Source organism: Falco biarmicus, chromosome 2, assembly GCF_023638135.1.
Source record: "Falco biarmicus isolate bFalBia1 chromosome 2, bFalBia1.pri, whole genome shotgun sequence".
NCBI lineage: Eukaryota > Metazoa > Chordata > Aves > Falconiformes > Falconidae > Falco > Falco biarmicus.
Window position 1 is genome coordinate 29642867 of NC_079289.1, and position 13624 is coordinate 29656490.

A 13624-nucleotide genomic window follows, 5' to 3' on the forward strand; every position below is an offset into this window, starting at 1 on the left:
TCATACAGGGTCAAAAAAAGAAAGAATATTCCCATTCCTCCGCGATCTCTCCTATTGAAACCCGGTAGCTTAAGCTCTTGAAAACTTAAGAGGGGTTCCCCAAAGTAGCTTCTCCAAGTGTGTCCCTGCACATGACATAAAATACGTGAATTTCTCTAATTCACACACTGAATTATGTGAGTGCGTAGTCCTTTAATGTACTTAAAGACATAACTGCAATGACAACTTCCTTATGGCTAACATGGGTCATCCAGATGTGCAATTCCAAGTGATTCTCTTAGGCTTCATAGCTCCAATGCACATACCAGAGGAACTGAAAACACATTTTCAGTTTCACTACCCCTACTGCAATAGCCGCTTGTGTACAGGCATCCCATAACCCATCAACAGGAGCCGGGAATTTCACAGGTTTCTTTCTTACATAAACTGCTACTTGGTGTGGCACAACACAGCTGTCGCTGTTTCTGCAGGAGCATCCCTGGGACAGCTTTCCAGAGCAGGGGATGCAGGCTCAGGTCCTGCAAAGCGCTCCCCATTCCCAAAATGACACCCCATTTCCAGCCTCGGCTCGGCTAGCACTGTCGCTGTGGCTGGCACTGGCACCTGTGGCCGGCAGGTGCCCAGGGAAACTCTCCTCCTCCCCTCTGCCACCGCCGCCACCGGGCGCCGCGGCCGGGGACTGCGGCACCCGCCGAAGCACCCCAGGGCTGGCCGGAGGCACCCAGGCCGGCGGCTGGAAGCGGCCCCCTTCCCTCACCGCCTGACGAGGGAGGGGGGGAACGGAAAGGATAAGAAAAAAACAACCCGCAAACTGCTGCGGGGGAGGAAGGGGGGTACAACTTCCCTCCACAGGCATGCACTACCCGCCCTAGCCCTCGCCCCTCAGGCGGGCGGGCAGCCTATAACGACGGCGGCCACCGCGGGCAGGGCCGCCCCGGGCCGTTACCTAACAGCGGGCGGGCGGGCAGGGCTGGGCCGCCCCGGGCCGTTACCTAACGGCGGGCAGGGCCGGGCCGGGCCGGGCGCCTTATGTAAGGGCAGGGGCGGGGCGGCGTTGCTGTGGGCGGCAGCGGCGCCATGTCCTGGTACCGCAACGCCGTGTGGTTCGTGAAGGGGCTGCGGGAATACACGAGGTACAGGCGGCGGGGCGGGCGCTGCGGACAGGCTGGGGCCGTTTCTGGGGGTTCGGTTTCTGTGTATTTTTAATGGCAGCCTCCCCCGCTCCGCCTGAGCGGACCGATGTCAGCACCTTCCCTGTGGGAGCTGCCCGCTCAGGCACCTGCCCCGGGACTGCAGCCGGGCCGGCTCCCGCCTCTCAGGGCTTGGCCCGTGTGGCCTGCGGCGAGCAAAGTCTTTCAGCTGTCGCTATGTCACTCGCTGCAGTGTCACTGGTGCTATACCTGGCCTCTCCCTCCAGCACGGAGGATAACGGGGAGGAGGGGGTGTTTAGCCCACGCGGAGCTGTGAGGGAAGAGCGCTTCTCAACTGCCCCCTGTGTTTTTTGGAAGTACTCTCTTCTAGTTTCTCACAGGTGTCTCTGATTTATTCAGGACCGGCTATGAGTCTGCTTCCAAGCACTTCAATCCAGCTGATGTGGAGGTGGACGTGGCTGGAAGATCCTTTCTGGTCACTGGTGCCAACAGTGGCATTGGCAAGGCCACAGCCAAAGAGATAGCGAGGAGAGGTGAGCCGGGCAGGCATGAGGAGCCCTGAGGGGTCCATACGGAGAAGATGGAAGGGATCAGGCCTGCCCTTCCAGCACAAGTGCAACAATGCAGCTCCTGGGGATGAGCGGTCAGGCGTGTTATTTATCAAGGGAGTCTGTGGGGGTTAGAGATTTAAGCATGATCAGTGCTGTGAAAACTGGAGTGATGAAACCACGTTAGTGGAGACAATCTGCAAAGTGTTTCTTAAGTGCAGGTTTACTGAAACTATCTGGCCCTTGTGGTGGTGCTGGTGGATGGAGGTCTGTTTGTGGCTTATAGGCTTTTAGGACTTACGTGGTACAAGTAGCAGCCTGGCTAAATTTGAACAGTTTTGAAGAAGTTACAAATGTATCATATGATGAAAGAAAACAATTGGCTTTGCTAAGCTGAGATGGGCGGGTATAAAAGAAGCTGCACTTGATCCGAGTGATAATAACCTGGAGTTTGTGCCCTTTAACTGATTACAAGCAACCATTTTTTTCTGTTGCTTTCTGTAAGCAAGGAGATGGTATGAACTGGAACTAGCTGCTGTTGAAGGATAAACCTAACCCCTTTCAGAGTTGACACAATAATACTTCTTGTGATAGGAGTTTTGGCACGTAGAATGGAAGGGAGGAGCTTGCAGCTCTTTGCTCTCTTTGCCTGCCTAGGTTTCATAACTATCTTATGAAGTGGTGACTCAGTTAAACTGATTCAAAATTATTAGCATGAAAGAGCCTTTGAGTTAAAGATCCCCATCAGTGCTAGTAGCCAGTATATGATTGATTTCAGGTTCCCACCACTGCCATTATGTATAATAGCCTTATCTAAATAGTGCTTTGTCTGGAGACTGTTTTGCTCATAAACAGATGTGACTGCCAGGTTTTGAAAGCTGTCAAGATGACTGGATCTGCATAGGATTTGGTCACCATGTCTGGTATTTGAAGCCCAAAGAACAACCTTGGGTTCAGACTGCTTGGCTGAACCTTGTGTTTGTGTTGCTGTGTATATGAAGTTAAAATGACCTAAAAGAGTGATACTGATCCTGTCCTTGAACTTGTCGCTCTGAAACACAATGTCAGTTGTTGGGGCCCTAGTTTCTAGTTGAGTCTCTTCAAGTACACTATGACAAGAAATAAGGAATTCAGACTTGGCAAAAAGAATAACAAAGCTATGTTGGCTTTACCTTCAAGCACTTCATATTTTTGTAAATAATGATGATAACTTCTTTAGCCTGAGTTCAGCTTCTCTCTGTATTGGTGTCTTATGGCTATTACAGATTTGGGCTTTCCCATGTGTCTTCTGAACTGCATTTCCAGTTTGACACAGTCTTCTCCCAGCCACTCTGACAATTCCCACGTGTTGTTTAAGTTCAAATAACATCAATCTTTACTACGGAAAATATATTCAAATCCCTTTCCTAGCCTATAGGTCACACCAAAATTTCCCCCTCTCCTTAACATCAAGAAAAATGTTCATATTCAGAGCCCTTAGAACCCAAATATTTCCCCTGAAGATTTTTCAGTGTAGACTATGAGAATGTTCCTGATCAGCTTGAAGGCCAGCTACTTCTTCCATGTGTCTAATTTGTACACGTTACTTGTGCTGTACCCTGTGTCTTGGGAAGAGCTCCTTAAACATCTGCAAGTGTACATCCTTAACTGCCTTAAGATCTGTAACTAAAGCCCTCCTTTGCACTGAAGCCTGCAGTCACTGTGAGAATGGCCAAAGAAGCAAGCATTGGATGCTGCCCCTTTTGATTGCCTTTTGTCTTGCTTATGAAATCTGTTCTCCCTGGGTCAAAAACTTTCATTCTGATCTGGAAATACTCGGTGGCTGTCTGTGCATGGTTCCTTCCATGTATGGTACATGTGTAACACAAAATGAAGACAAAACTGTATTAATTGTTGGTTAGTGTCATTTGTATGATTATCCCAGATTCGGGAGTTTCCCCCTGCTGCCTGCGGTTATGAACTTGGTAAAAGTAACTCGGTCAACTCTGGCAGTGCAGTGGAGGAGTCAGACCCTGTTAGAAAATTTCAAAAGAACCTTGAAACTTGTTGGCTGCATTAGCTGCATGCCAAATATACTTGCAATGGTGGTCCTCAGTGGAAAAACCTCTCTTGTAGACAGAAAATTTCATTATCAGACCCCACTCTGGGCTGTGCAGTGTGACTGCTCTATTCCGAAGGTAGACTTAGTGTCTTGCATTTGGGTTCCAGGTGTTAGAAGAGTGACCCAGCACCATTGTTTCTATTATCAATCCTTTGGGATTATATTGCTTGAGCCTTCTAGTGATGCATTGCTAGCAACCCCTAAAACACCCTTAAAAATGGGTAAAAGTAGAGTGCGGGTATTCCTGTGACTGAGAGTAACATATTGCTTGTGATGATCAGAGAATACAAAGCATAAAAATTAAAAAGAATTATGCCTACCTGTACGTTGGTCCCCTTCTTGAAGGGTGTCTTTAAGGTAGCTAAGTTATAAGGTCATGATAAGTATCCAGGCCTTTGAGAGGAGCCTTGCCCGGCATGTTCCTTTCATAGAAAAGATGGTTAGAAGGGACCTCTAGAGGTCATCTTGTCCAGCATCTCACCTGAAGCAAGACTGTTGCTAACACTAGATCAAACCAGCCATTGCTTTGTCTTGCTGGATCTTGAAACCTGCAAGGATGGAAATTCTGCATCTTTTTTTTTTCTTGATACCTAAGCTGCAGTTTGTGGCCATTTCCTGCAAACTGGTGTGCAATCACAAGAGGTTTTTTGTTTCATTTGGATTGTATCAGAAACTAACCCCAAACAAGAGCTGCAAATTGCACATTGCTTCCCGGCCTTCCTTCTTTGTTGATGCCTCCCCCAAACATAGTAATAAATTATAAAATGTGTTTCTTGTCGAAATCCACCAGGTGGCACGGTTCATCTGGTTTGCCGAAATAAAGAACGGGCAGAGGTTGCCAAAGGAGAAATAGTGACAGAAACCGGCAATCACGTGAGTTTTTTTTCAGTCTTTTGTTTACTCTTAGGAAGATTAATATTAAAGACCTCAGAGGCCTTGAGATACTTAGTCTGTTCTGTCATTTTGCTGTTGTGTTTTCAATAGTAGTTTCATACGGACATGGAAATGTCTAGTAGCTTATCACGCACTTGGTTTCAAGTGATTTAATTTCACTAGGTGATGTTTTCTATGATTAATAACATCACCAGCAGCACGCTGTTTTACTTAATGTTTGTTGCTGATATGTTTTGTGATGTCCTACTTACTATTCCTAACTATGTGGCTGAGGCTTTGAAAAGTTAATGCACTGCAACACTCTTAACAACAACATTTATGAGTCTCAGCACTGGAGTTGAAGGTTTTATGTGTTTGAATAACACACTCTTGATTTGCTAAGGTTGGCTGCTCTGTGAAGTTCTGTGTGTGGTCCTAGTTCCATGCTTTACATACTTTCCCATCTCTTTTTTTTTTTTTTTTTTTTTTTGTAATTTCTCTTCCTTACCTCTTCCCTTCTGTTACATATTCTTTTTGCTTCTGCATATATCACTGTACAGTATCCCCCTGTAGCTGGCACTGTTGCTTTTACTAATTGTTCAGGAGGGTGTGCTTATGGAGGAGTGCAGTCATTATCTTTCTATCTTTGTGTTTTGGCTAGGATAGAGTTAATTTTTTTCATGGCAGCTCCTATAGTGGTATGTTTTGGATTTGTGACCAAAACCTGTGTTTTAGTTGCTGAACAGTGCTCGCCCAGCATCAGTACCTTTTCTGGTTCTCATGCTGCCCCACCAGCGAGTAGCTGGGGATGCACAAAAAGTTGGGAAGGGACATACTGGGACAACTGACCCCAACTGCCCAAAGGGATATCCTATACCATATGATGTCATGCTCAGCAATAAAAGCTGGAGGAAGGGGGGGACATTTGCTATTACGCTGTTTGACTTTCCAAATCACTGTTGCATGTCATGAAGGCCTGCTTTCCTGGGGATTGCTAAACACTTGCCTGACAATGAAAAGTCAGGCAAACAAAACTAAGGATTTTTCTTTTTTATTTTGCTTTGTTTGCACACACAGCTGTACTTCACTTATTAACCTATCTTTACTTAACCCACAATTTTTTTCAGTTTTATCCTTTCAGTTCTCTCCCCCATCTCATTGGGAGGGAAGTGAGCGAGCAGTTGTGTGGGGCTTAGCTGCCTACTGAGGTTAACTCACAACACTTGGATGGAGATCTGTCTTAATTTTAAATAGTGACTTGGCTCTCGAACACAGTGGTTTGATTCCAGTAATAGTTTTTAATGTGAATCAAAATTTCTGAAGGCTTTTAATGGTTAGAGATACCATATTGACTAAATTTCTGCTCTTTGGTTTCAGCTCCCTAGTGTGACACAACCAGCATTACACTTCAGTTCTTTAATGGAGGTGAATTAGATCAGTCCTTATGTAGAAAATAATACTTTCCAGCTGTCTGTAACTGTGTAATCCCATGGCTATAGTAAGACTGGTGATTATCTGTGTTACTGTCTTTTCTAACTGCAGACAGACAGCCTGGGAAGAAGGGTAAGTTTGATGACCTCTGAAGGTTCCTTCATGTTCTATTTTTTGTCATTTGGTGAAACAAAACTTGAGGCAAATAATGTTCTTCCTCTAAAAGCAGCACAATTACTGCATTCCCACTCTTGGTATGCTGCAAATCTGTAGTTTCTCTAGTCTTGGAAGAGTTTGAGAGCACTGCAGAACTTGTGTGAGACCCTGGGGACAGGGTACTTGTACAAAAAGCAGCGTTCGGTGAAGTGTTAGACAAGCTGTAAAAGAGACCCTGTGGGACATGCGACTGTATTGGGAAGAGTCATTTTGATAAGGAGTCCACTAGAACATCCCTCTTTATAAATACTCATTCAGAAGCAATCCAGGGAGATAATAAAGTACCATATCTGCAACTTGACAAGCTCTATCCAGACTTAACTTCCTCCTCCTTGAGCTGTTAACTTGATCATCTGGACAGAGATCCTGTTGTAGCATATACCAAAGATTTTTTCCATCTTCCACAGCAACACCAGCTGGAGTTTGGTGCTGAAACGGAGTTGTTATTTGGCAGGCAGGTGCACCTAGACCTGGGAACCGGGAAGTTCCCCTAACCTGTTAAAGTAGATCTAATCACAGAGATTAGGTCTCACTTTGAAAATGGCTTTGCTACCTTAAGGACTTTTATAGGGAACAGGCCTGTGCATCCTTTTTCTGAGCCAATGTGACAGTCTTCAGCAGACAATTATTGATTTAGGTGTTTTTCAGTCTCTGAAATCACTTGTAATATTGAACATCTGTCCCAAAAAGTTCAGTTCTTCTGTACTACTACATAGTGGTAGTAGCTTTAAAAGTAGAAAGCTTTAAGAGAGGTATCCAGTTAGAAACAGTAGAGCAGTGTTAGGTTTTTGGTCAGAAATTAACATTACCATGAGAAAATTCTGACGTAACTCAACTAAGAAGCTGAAATCCAATGGTTAGAGAGGAAGAGTCATGCGTTTCTTATCTTCAGGGAAGCAGAATTATACGCAGGGAATAATGTCTTATAATTTTCTCAGCTTCTTTGCTCATCTTATTTGCTTGTATGATGAGTATTTAAAGAAACAACTTGGAAAGAGTGGAGGCCCTTTAATGATTATTTGTTGTTTTGCATGAGAACATTTCCTCTGCATAATTATTTTAAAGCTGCCTTTTCCTGGGTTACTTCATAAGACTATCTGTGGTATGTCTTTGAGACTAAGTGCTATCTAGGAGAAGAGTAGGAGTTGACATGCCTTTTGTATGCCTATGATAAATGCCACTGTGCTTGTACTAGGTAGGTAGAACACAAATCTGCAAAAAGCAAGAGAATTGCTTGTAACAAACAGTAAAAGGTTTGTGATGTTTTGGAGAGAGGCGATATTTCTAGCTTTAGTGGTTTAGAAAATTATAAATTTGCTCTATGTCAAGCTTTTCCTTTTTTTGTTCTATTGTATCCACATTCCTGGTCATAAGTATGTCAAAACATTGCAAGACTGTTGTGACATGGGGTGGCTAACAAGGACTTAGCAGTTAATGCAGCAGTTAGCACGGAAGGGGTTGCAGAAGGTACCCAACACTGAGACAGCTGGAGTGGGTGCAGTGATGCACCTGGAAGTGTGCTCTCCTGCCCTGGTTGGAGCAGCTGTGCCTGGCACATGGGAGGCTGGCCCAGACAGAGCTCCAGAGGAATGATGTGGCAGATATTGGGCTGCAGGGAGTCACTGGTACTTCTCCCTGAGCCTGGGGTGGAGCATGACGGTGGCCTTATCGGTTGGGTTCTGCTGTTGAGGTGCTGGGCTTCTGGGTGAAGCAACGGCAGGAGATGAGCAGGCTGCATACCCATAGCGAACAGAAACAGGATATTGACAAGGTCTTTGCAGAGGGTGGAAGAGCACAAACCCCAACATTGCACAGAAGGGACAGATAGAAACTGTGCTTGAATAAGCAGTGGATAGAGACTCCCAAGATGGGGAGGAATGGAAGCTTGTGACTGCTGGCAACACAAGGCAGGCTTGTTATCTGCCAGCAGATGTGCATTTATAGGTATAGTGCCATGGTAACAGATAAGGAAGAACAAGCTCTGTCAGGGGAAGTGTGGAGACAGATGAGCCTGAACTGTTGTCAGCACTGGGAGGAAGTGGTGGGTGATAATGGTTGGAGGCTCCCTCCCTGGGGGGGTTGGAGGCACCCATCTGCAGTCTTGGCTCGATGTCTGGAGAGGTTTGTCACTTGCTAGGGACTCACATCCATGGTGTTGTGGAGAGGCTGCTGAGGCTCATTTGGACCTCTGGCCAGTATCTCTTGTTGCCCAACCACATGGGCACCCATGACATTGTGAGGGGTGACCCTGAGTTAATCAAGAGTGCCTTATAGAGGATAAAGGGCATGGGGGCTCAAGTAATGCTCTCCTAAATCCTTCCAGTGAAAGCAAAGGGCTTGTGCAGGAGCACAGACACCCTGAAGGTGCAGCTGGTGTCACTTTGGTTTTGGCCTTTATGACCTCTTGAGCGTTGCTGAGCAGGAATGGCAAAGTGGAGCAAGAGTATCTTTGCCAACAGGTGTGCTAAGCTAGTGAGGAGGGAGTGGTTTCACTGGGGGATAGTGACCAAGCCCAGTGGAGTCATGGCGACAGTGGTTATGTGTCTAGGGGACAGAACATGGAGGAGAATCTTAGTTTTTGTATGAAAGCAGCGTGACTACGAGCCCATTTCAGATGCCTGTACATGAATGCTTCTGGCATAGGAAACACAGGAATCCATGCACAGTTGCAGAGCTGTGATCTCACTGGGATTAGAGAGATATGGCTGACATGACTAGAGTGCTGGAATGGGTTGTATACAGGCCCTTTTAGAAAGGCAAGCTGGGAAGACAAGGTGGAGGATTTGTGCTCTGCGCAAAGAAATGGCTTGAATGCATGGAGCTTTGCTCTGAAATGGGTAATAAGCCAGTTGAGAGCTTATGGGTAAGGCACGTAGGTCAGAATCGATGTTGATAACATTGTGGTTGCTGTCTACTACGGATTGCCTGATGAAGTAGAGGAAGTAGACAGAGTGGTTTTTTAGAAGGCTAGGGAAGCCCCATCATCACAGGTCATGGTAGCCATGGAGCACTTGAACCACCCTGATACAGTCCAGGAGATTTCTGGAGAGCAATGAGGACAATTTTTTTATGAGTGTTGGACAAGCCAGCTACGGGTGATCTCTGCTGGACCTGCTATAAATAGTAGTCTTGAATTGCTGTCTTGGTGGAAGTGGCCATGAGACTGGAATATAAGATTGAGACAGGTGAGAAGAATGAGTAGAATTACAATCTTTGGTTTTAGAAAAGCAGATTTTGTCTTTTAATGGACCTGGTTGGCAGGATCCCATGGGAGGCAGCCATGAGGAGCAAAAGGCACTGAGAAAGATGGTTGATCTTCATGGGAAACCTCCTCAAAGTGGGAGATGCTTCCCGTTAACTGGAAAAAAGACAAACCACTCGCCTTCAAAAAAGGCAAGCAGGATTTGGGGAACTACAGGCTGGTCAGCCTCACCTTGGTCCCTGGGAAAACTATGGAGCAAATCCTTGTGGAAGCCATGAAAGACAGAAAGGTAGTTGTGGAAAAAACAGCATGTAAAGGGCGAACCTGGCCTGACTGTCCTGATTGCTGCCTTTGGTGAGATGACTCTGCCTGTGGGCAAGAGGAGAGCAGTGCTTGCCTCTTTCCTTAACTTTGCTTTTTACGTGGTCTAGTATCCTTGTAGCCAGTTTGGAGACATGTTGTTTGAACTGGTGGATAACAAGCTGGGGGGAAAAGTGGAACATTTGGCTCAAAAATGACAATCAACAGTGAAAAGCTGATCTGTTAAAATTTTTTAGTGACATCCCCCACAAGTCAGTACAGGGGCAAAACCTGTTTAGCATCTCTTTTAACAACTTGGACGGAGTGAAGTGCAATCTTTATCGGATTGCAGGTCTTAAATGAGGAGAGGGAGCTGGGGGGCAGGGCTGCTATTCAGAGGGATTTAACAGGTGACGAAATAGGCTGACATGAACCTCATGAAGTTCACCAGGAGCAGGTGCACAATCCTGCCGTGGGATGGAGCAACCCCATGGAGTAGTACAGGTTGGGACTAGCTGGCTGGAAAGCAGCTTTGCAGAAAAGGACCTGAGAGTTTCAAGTTGTCCCTGAGTGAGCAGTGTGCCCTGGGGCAAGGATGGCCAGCCACACCCCAGGCTGCATGAATGTGAGTGTAGCCAGCAGGCTGAAAGAAGTGCATTTTCCTCTCCATTAAGACTGTGAGACCACAGGAGGAGTTCCGTGCTCAGTTTTGAGCTCCCCAGGACAAGGAAGTCATCAATGTCCTGGAGCAAGTCAAGCAGATGGCTGCCAAGGTGACTAGGGAGATGGGACGTGTGATGTATAAGGAGAGGCTAAGAGGACTGGCTCATTCAGTGTTGAGAAGGTTGAGATGGGTACACACTGTAGTGTACAGCCCCGTGATGGGAGGGTGTAGGGAAGGCAGTGCCATGCTTCTTTTGGAGGTCTGCAGTCAAAGGACAAGAGGTAGCAGACACACGTTGTAACAGGGCAAAATTCTGACTAGATAGTAGGGCAGATTTTTTTTTACCATGAGGGTGGTCAAAGACTGGAGCATGGTGCTCAGAGAGGCTGGTGAATCTCCATCTTTGGAAATAAAACTTTTCTGGACAACCTGATCTTAGTTACCTGCCTTGAGTTGGCAGCGGGACCAAGCAGCCTCCAGAGGACCCCTCTCAACCTAAATTATTCTCTGATCCTGTGACCTTGAGCATTTCTTTGGAAAGTTGCTTTCAGCTGAAGAGAAAGTTGCTGTATGACTTGTTAAAACAGAAATTTTGCAAGCTTTGCAATATTTTTCTGGTTCTCTGCTATGCCTGACTGTCACATACATTTATCTAAGTAGGGCTCTCTTAATAAATTCAGCATTAAAGCTATGGCTCAGAAGCAACTGAACCAAGTCACTAAACATGTTTTAAGGGCTAGAATTAGATTTCCTAGTTGTGCATGTTAACCTCAGTGTTTTAGTTGTGTTCTAGAGAGATTTTTTCATACTGCTTAGATACTTTTTCACCTAGGCAGGCCTTAACAGTGAGCAGGGTCTCTTCACTGTCCCTGTTGATTGTAACTTACTTTTTTTTTTTTTTTTTTTCCTTTAGAATATCTTCTTCCATATTGTGGATCTATCTAATCCCAAAGAAATCTGGAAGTTTGCTGAAAAATTCAAAAATGAACATAAATTAAATGTGTTGGTAAGTTTGCATACTTAAATCATGTGTCTGTCTTTGGTGTGTGTAGCCTATGAATTTGTCCAACTGGTAGTGTAGATTTCACAACTTGGCTCAAAATTCTCTGCTTGGTTTTCTCTAAATGCGTTTGCAGTAGTCTCCATGGTCTGTTTGCTCTTGTCCGTTCTTAGCTCACATACAGAGATATGCTACAAAAAAAGAGACAAGCAGTAATTTTTTAGCTGCATCTTTTGAGGTTCTTACCATATGTTTTCTGTTTGACTTTCATTACTAATAACTTTGTCCCTCTTAAAGCTAGTCTTTCTTAAACATTAAACTTTTATAGAAAGTCAAGTTAGACCAGTCTAAAACAGAGCCAGGGAGAGAGCAAACAGTTAAGCATCATGGCTGGTAAGGGCTCAGTACACTTTCCCCTTTATTTACCAGTGAAAATTTGCTCTGGGTGCTGTACTAAAACTGAGGCATCTGGAGCAGTTGTTTTGGTGCTTGCTAGATGAGGAAATTCTGATGGAAATGGGAAAACAGCTTTTGAGGAGTGGCAGTGAATGATGTGTATTTCTTTTTTTGAGGTGGGAAGGTAAAGCTTGAGGTTCCTCTGGATGTTGGAGCAAAGAAAGAATTGTGTCTGAGAATGTGCTAGCTACACATAGCTTGCAAACTTCTGGCTGTTCATGAAGTTTTACCTTACAATGCATCCAGCTGTGTGGTGCAGTGCTGTTTTAGCAACGTGTGAGTCAGACGGGGTATCTTCAGGATTGCCAGGCAGACAGAAAAACTGGGGTCCCTACAACCAGGGCACAAAGTCAATGTGAAGCACCTCTGCTGGTTAGCTGTGCCCTTCTCAGGGCTAACTAGGATGCAGCAGCCTGCTGGCCTGGCTAATCTGCCAAGTTTGGAGCTAATTATTTTAATTTGCTGAGGATGGGAGTTCCTGTGAGCCATTCTACTGCACGTTGCACAGCTTCCCACAGTGAATTTTCCCTTAATGGAGAATACATGACCATTAGTGTGGGTGATGTGGGGTCAGTGCTGTCTCTTAGATGAGACTAAAACTACACTGCTTATTTACGTTCTAATATTTGCTCTAAAACTTGCATATTACTTTCTGTGAGAGAAGTTTAAAAACATGGAGTAAGGCGTGAAGAGGACTTGGCTCTTTGTTTACTACCATGTGTGGTGAGCCATTTCTCTGAAGATCCTTCTTTTTGTAAAGAACCTTTATGGTCATCAACAGAGTAGTGTGATTTGGAGTAGCAAGATTTATTAAAACAGTTTGTAGCTTTATGTTGCAAACTAACATGGTCTGCTTGTATGTGTGAATTTGTTTGTAGATATTTGTGTAGATACATTTTTGTTTACAAGAGTTGTCTTACAGGTCAACAATGCAGGTTGTATGGTGAATAACAGAGAATTAACTGAAGATGGACTTGAAAAAAACTTTGCAACAAACACTTTGGGTGAGTATTGAAGGCTTAGTTCTGAAATATACTTAATTTGATTATGCAAGTATGGTTTTTTACATCTGGGTTCATGAGTTATGTATTCCTGCTCAAAGAGGGACCATACCATTGCTATGACAGGGAAGAAGCAGGAAAGGAAAAGAAATATTACAGCTAGTTTGGAGTGTCTTTTTTCGTTTTAGTTCTGTTAATTTCTCCATTTCTTTCACTTGTTCTCATATCAGTGACTTTATTTAGCATAGCAGTGGACAAATGCAGATAAATTTACTTAAATTGATTCTGAAATTTGCTAGGGAACTTTGTTCCAAGCAGTGCTGCTAATGATGCTCTCTTTTTAATAAGTGTTCTTCTATGGCTTGGATAGAGCTTGGAGCATGTTCAGATGTTTAAAAAGACATTCAAATGTTTCAGTAGGCTTGATCAGCCCTGTTTGATGTGACAGAGGCACTGTGTAGGAAGGCTGTGCCTTATATAGTGCCCTGGATACTCTCAAACAGATGCAACACCTAGTCAAATGATTGAGCAGTACTGGGTAAGTCTTAGGCACTCCACATATAATGGGAATACCCCATGAACTCTGTGGTGAAGGTATAACATGGACAAAATGAGGGAAGCAAATGGGAAGGGAGAGATGTGGATGAGCAGGGAAGACAATGAGCAAAGTGAAACGTTCCC

General features: G+C 44.8%; 1 protein-coding gene across 3 annotated transcripts in view; it reads left to right on the forward strand.

The window, feature by feature from the left end:
• The first annotated feature begins 1018 nt into the window (after positions 1–1018).
• The window catches only part of DHRS12 (dehydrogenase/reductase 12), a 28222-nt gene continuing 15616 nt past the window's right edge, over positions 1019–13624 (forward strand). For 2 of the 3 annotated variants that reach the window (XM_056327587.1, XM_056327588.1), the window contains exons 1-5: positions 1019–1133; positions 1551–1684; positions 4591–4673; positions 11400–11492; positions 12865–12946. In XM_056327587.1, the coding sequence (XP_056183562.1) occupies positions 1078–1133; positions 1551–1684; positions 4591–4673; positions 11400–11492; positions 12865–12946 (448 nt within the window). In that variant the 5' untranslated portion in view covers positions 1019–1077. The remainder of the gene's footprint in view (positions 1134–1550; positions 1685–4590; positions 4674–11399; positions 11493–12864; positions 12947–13624) is intronic. The other variant, XM_056327589.1, reaches the window with a different exon arrangement.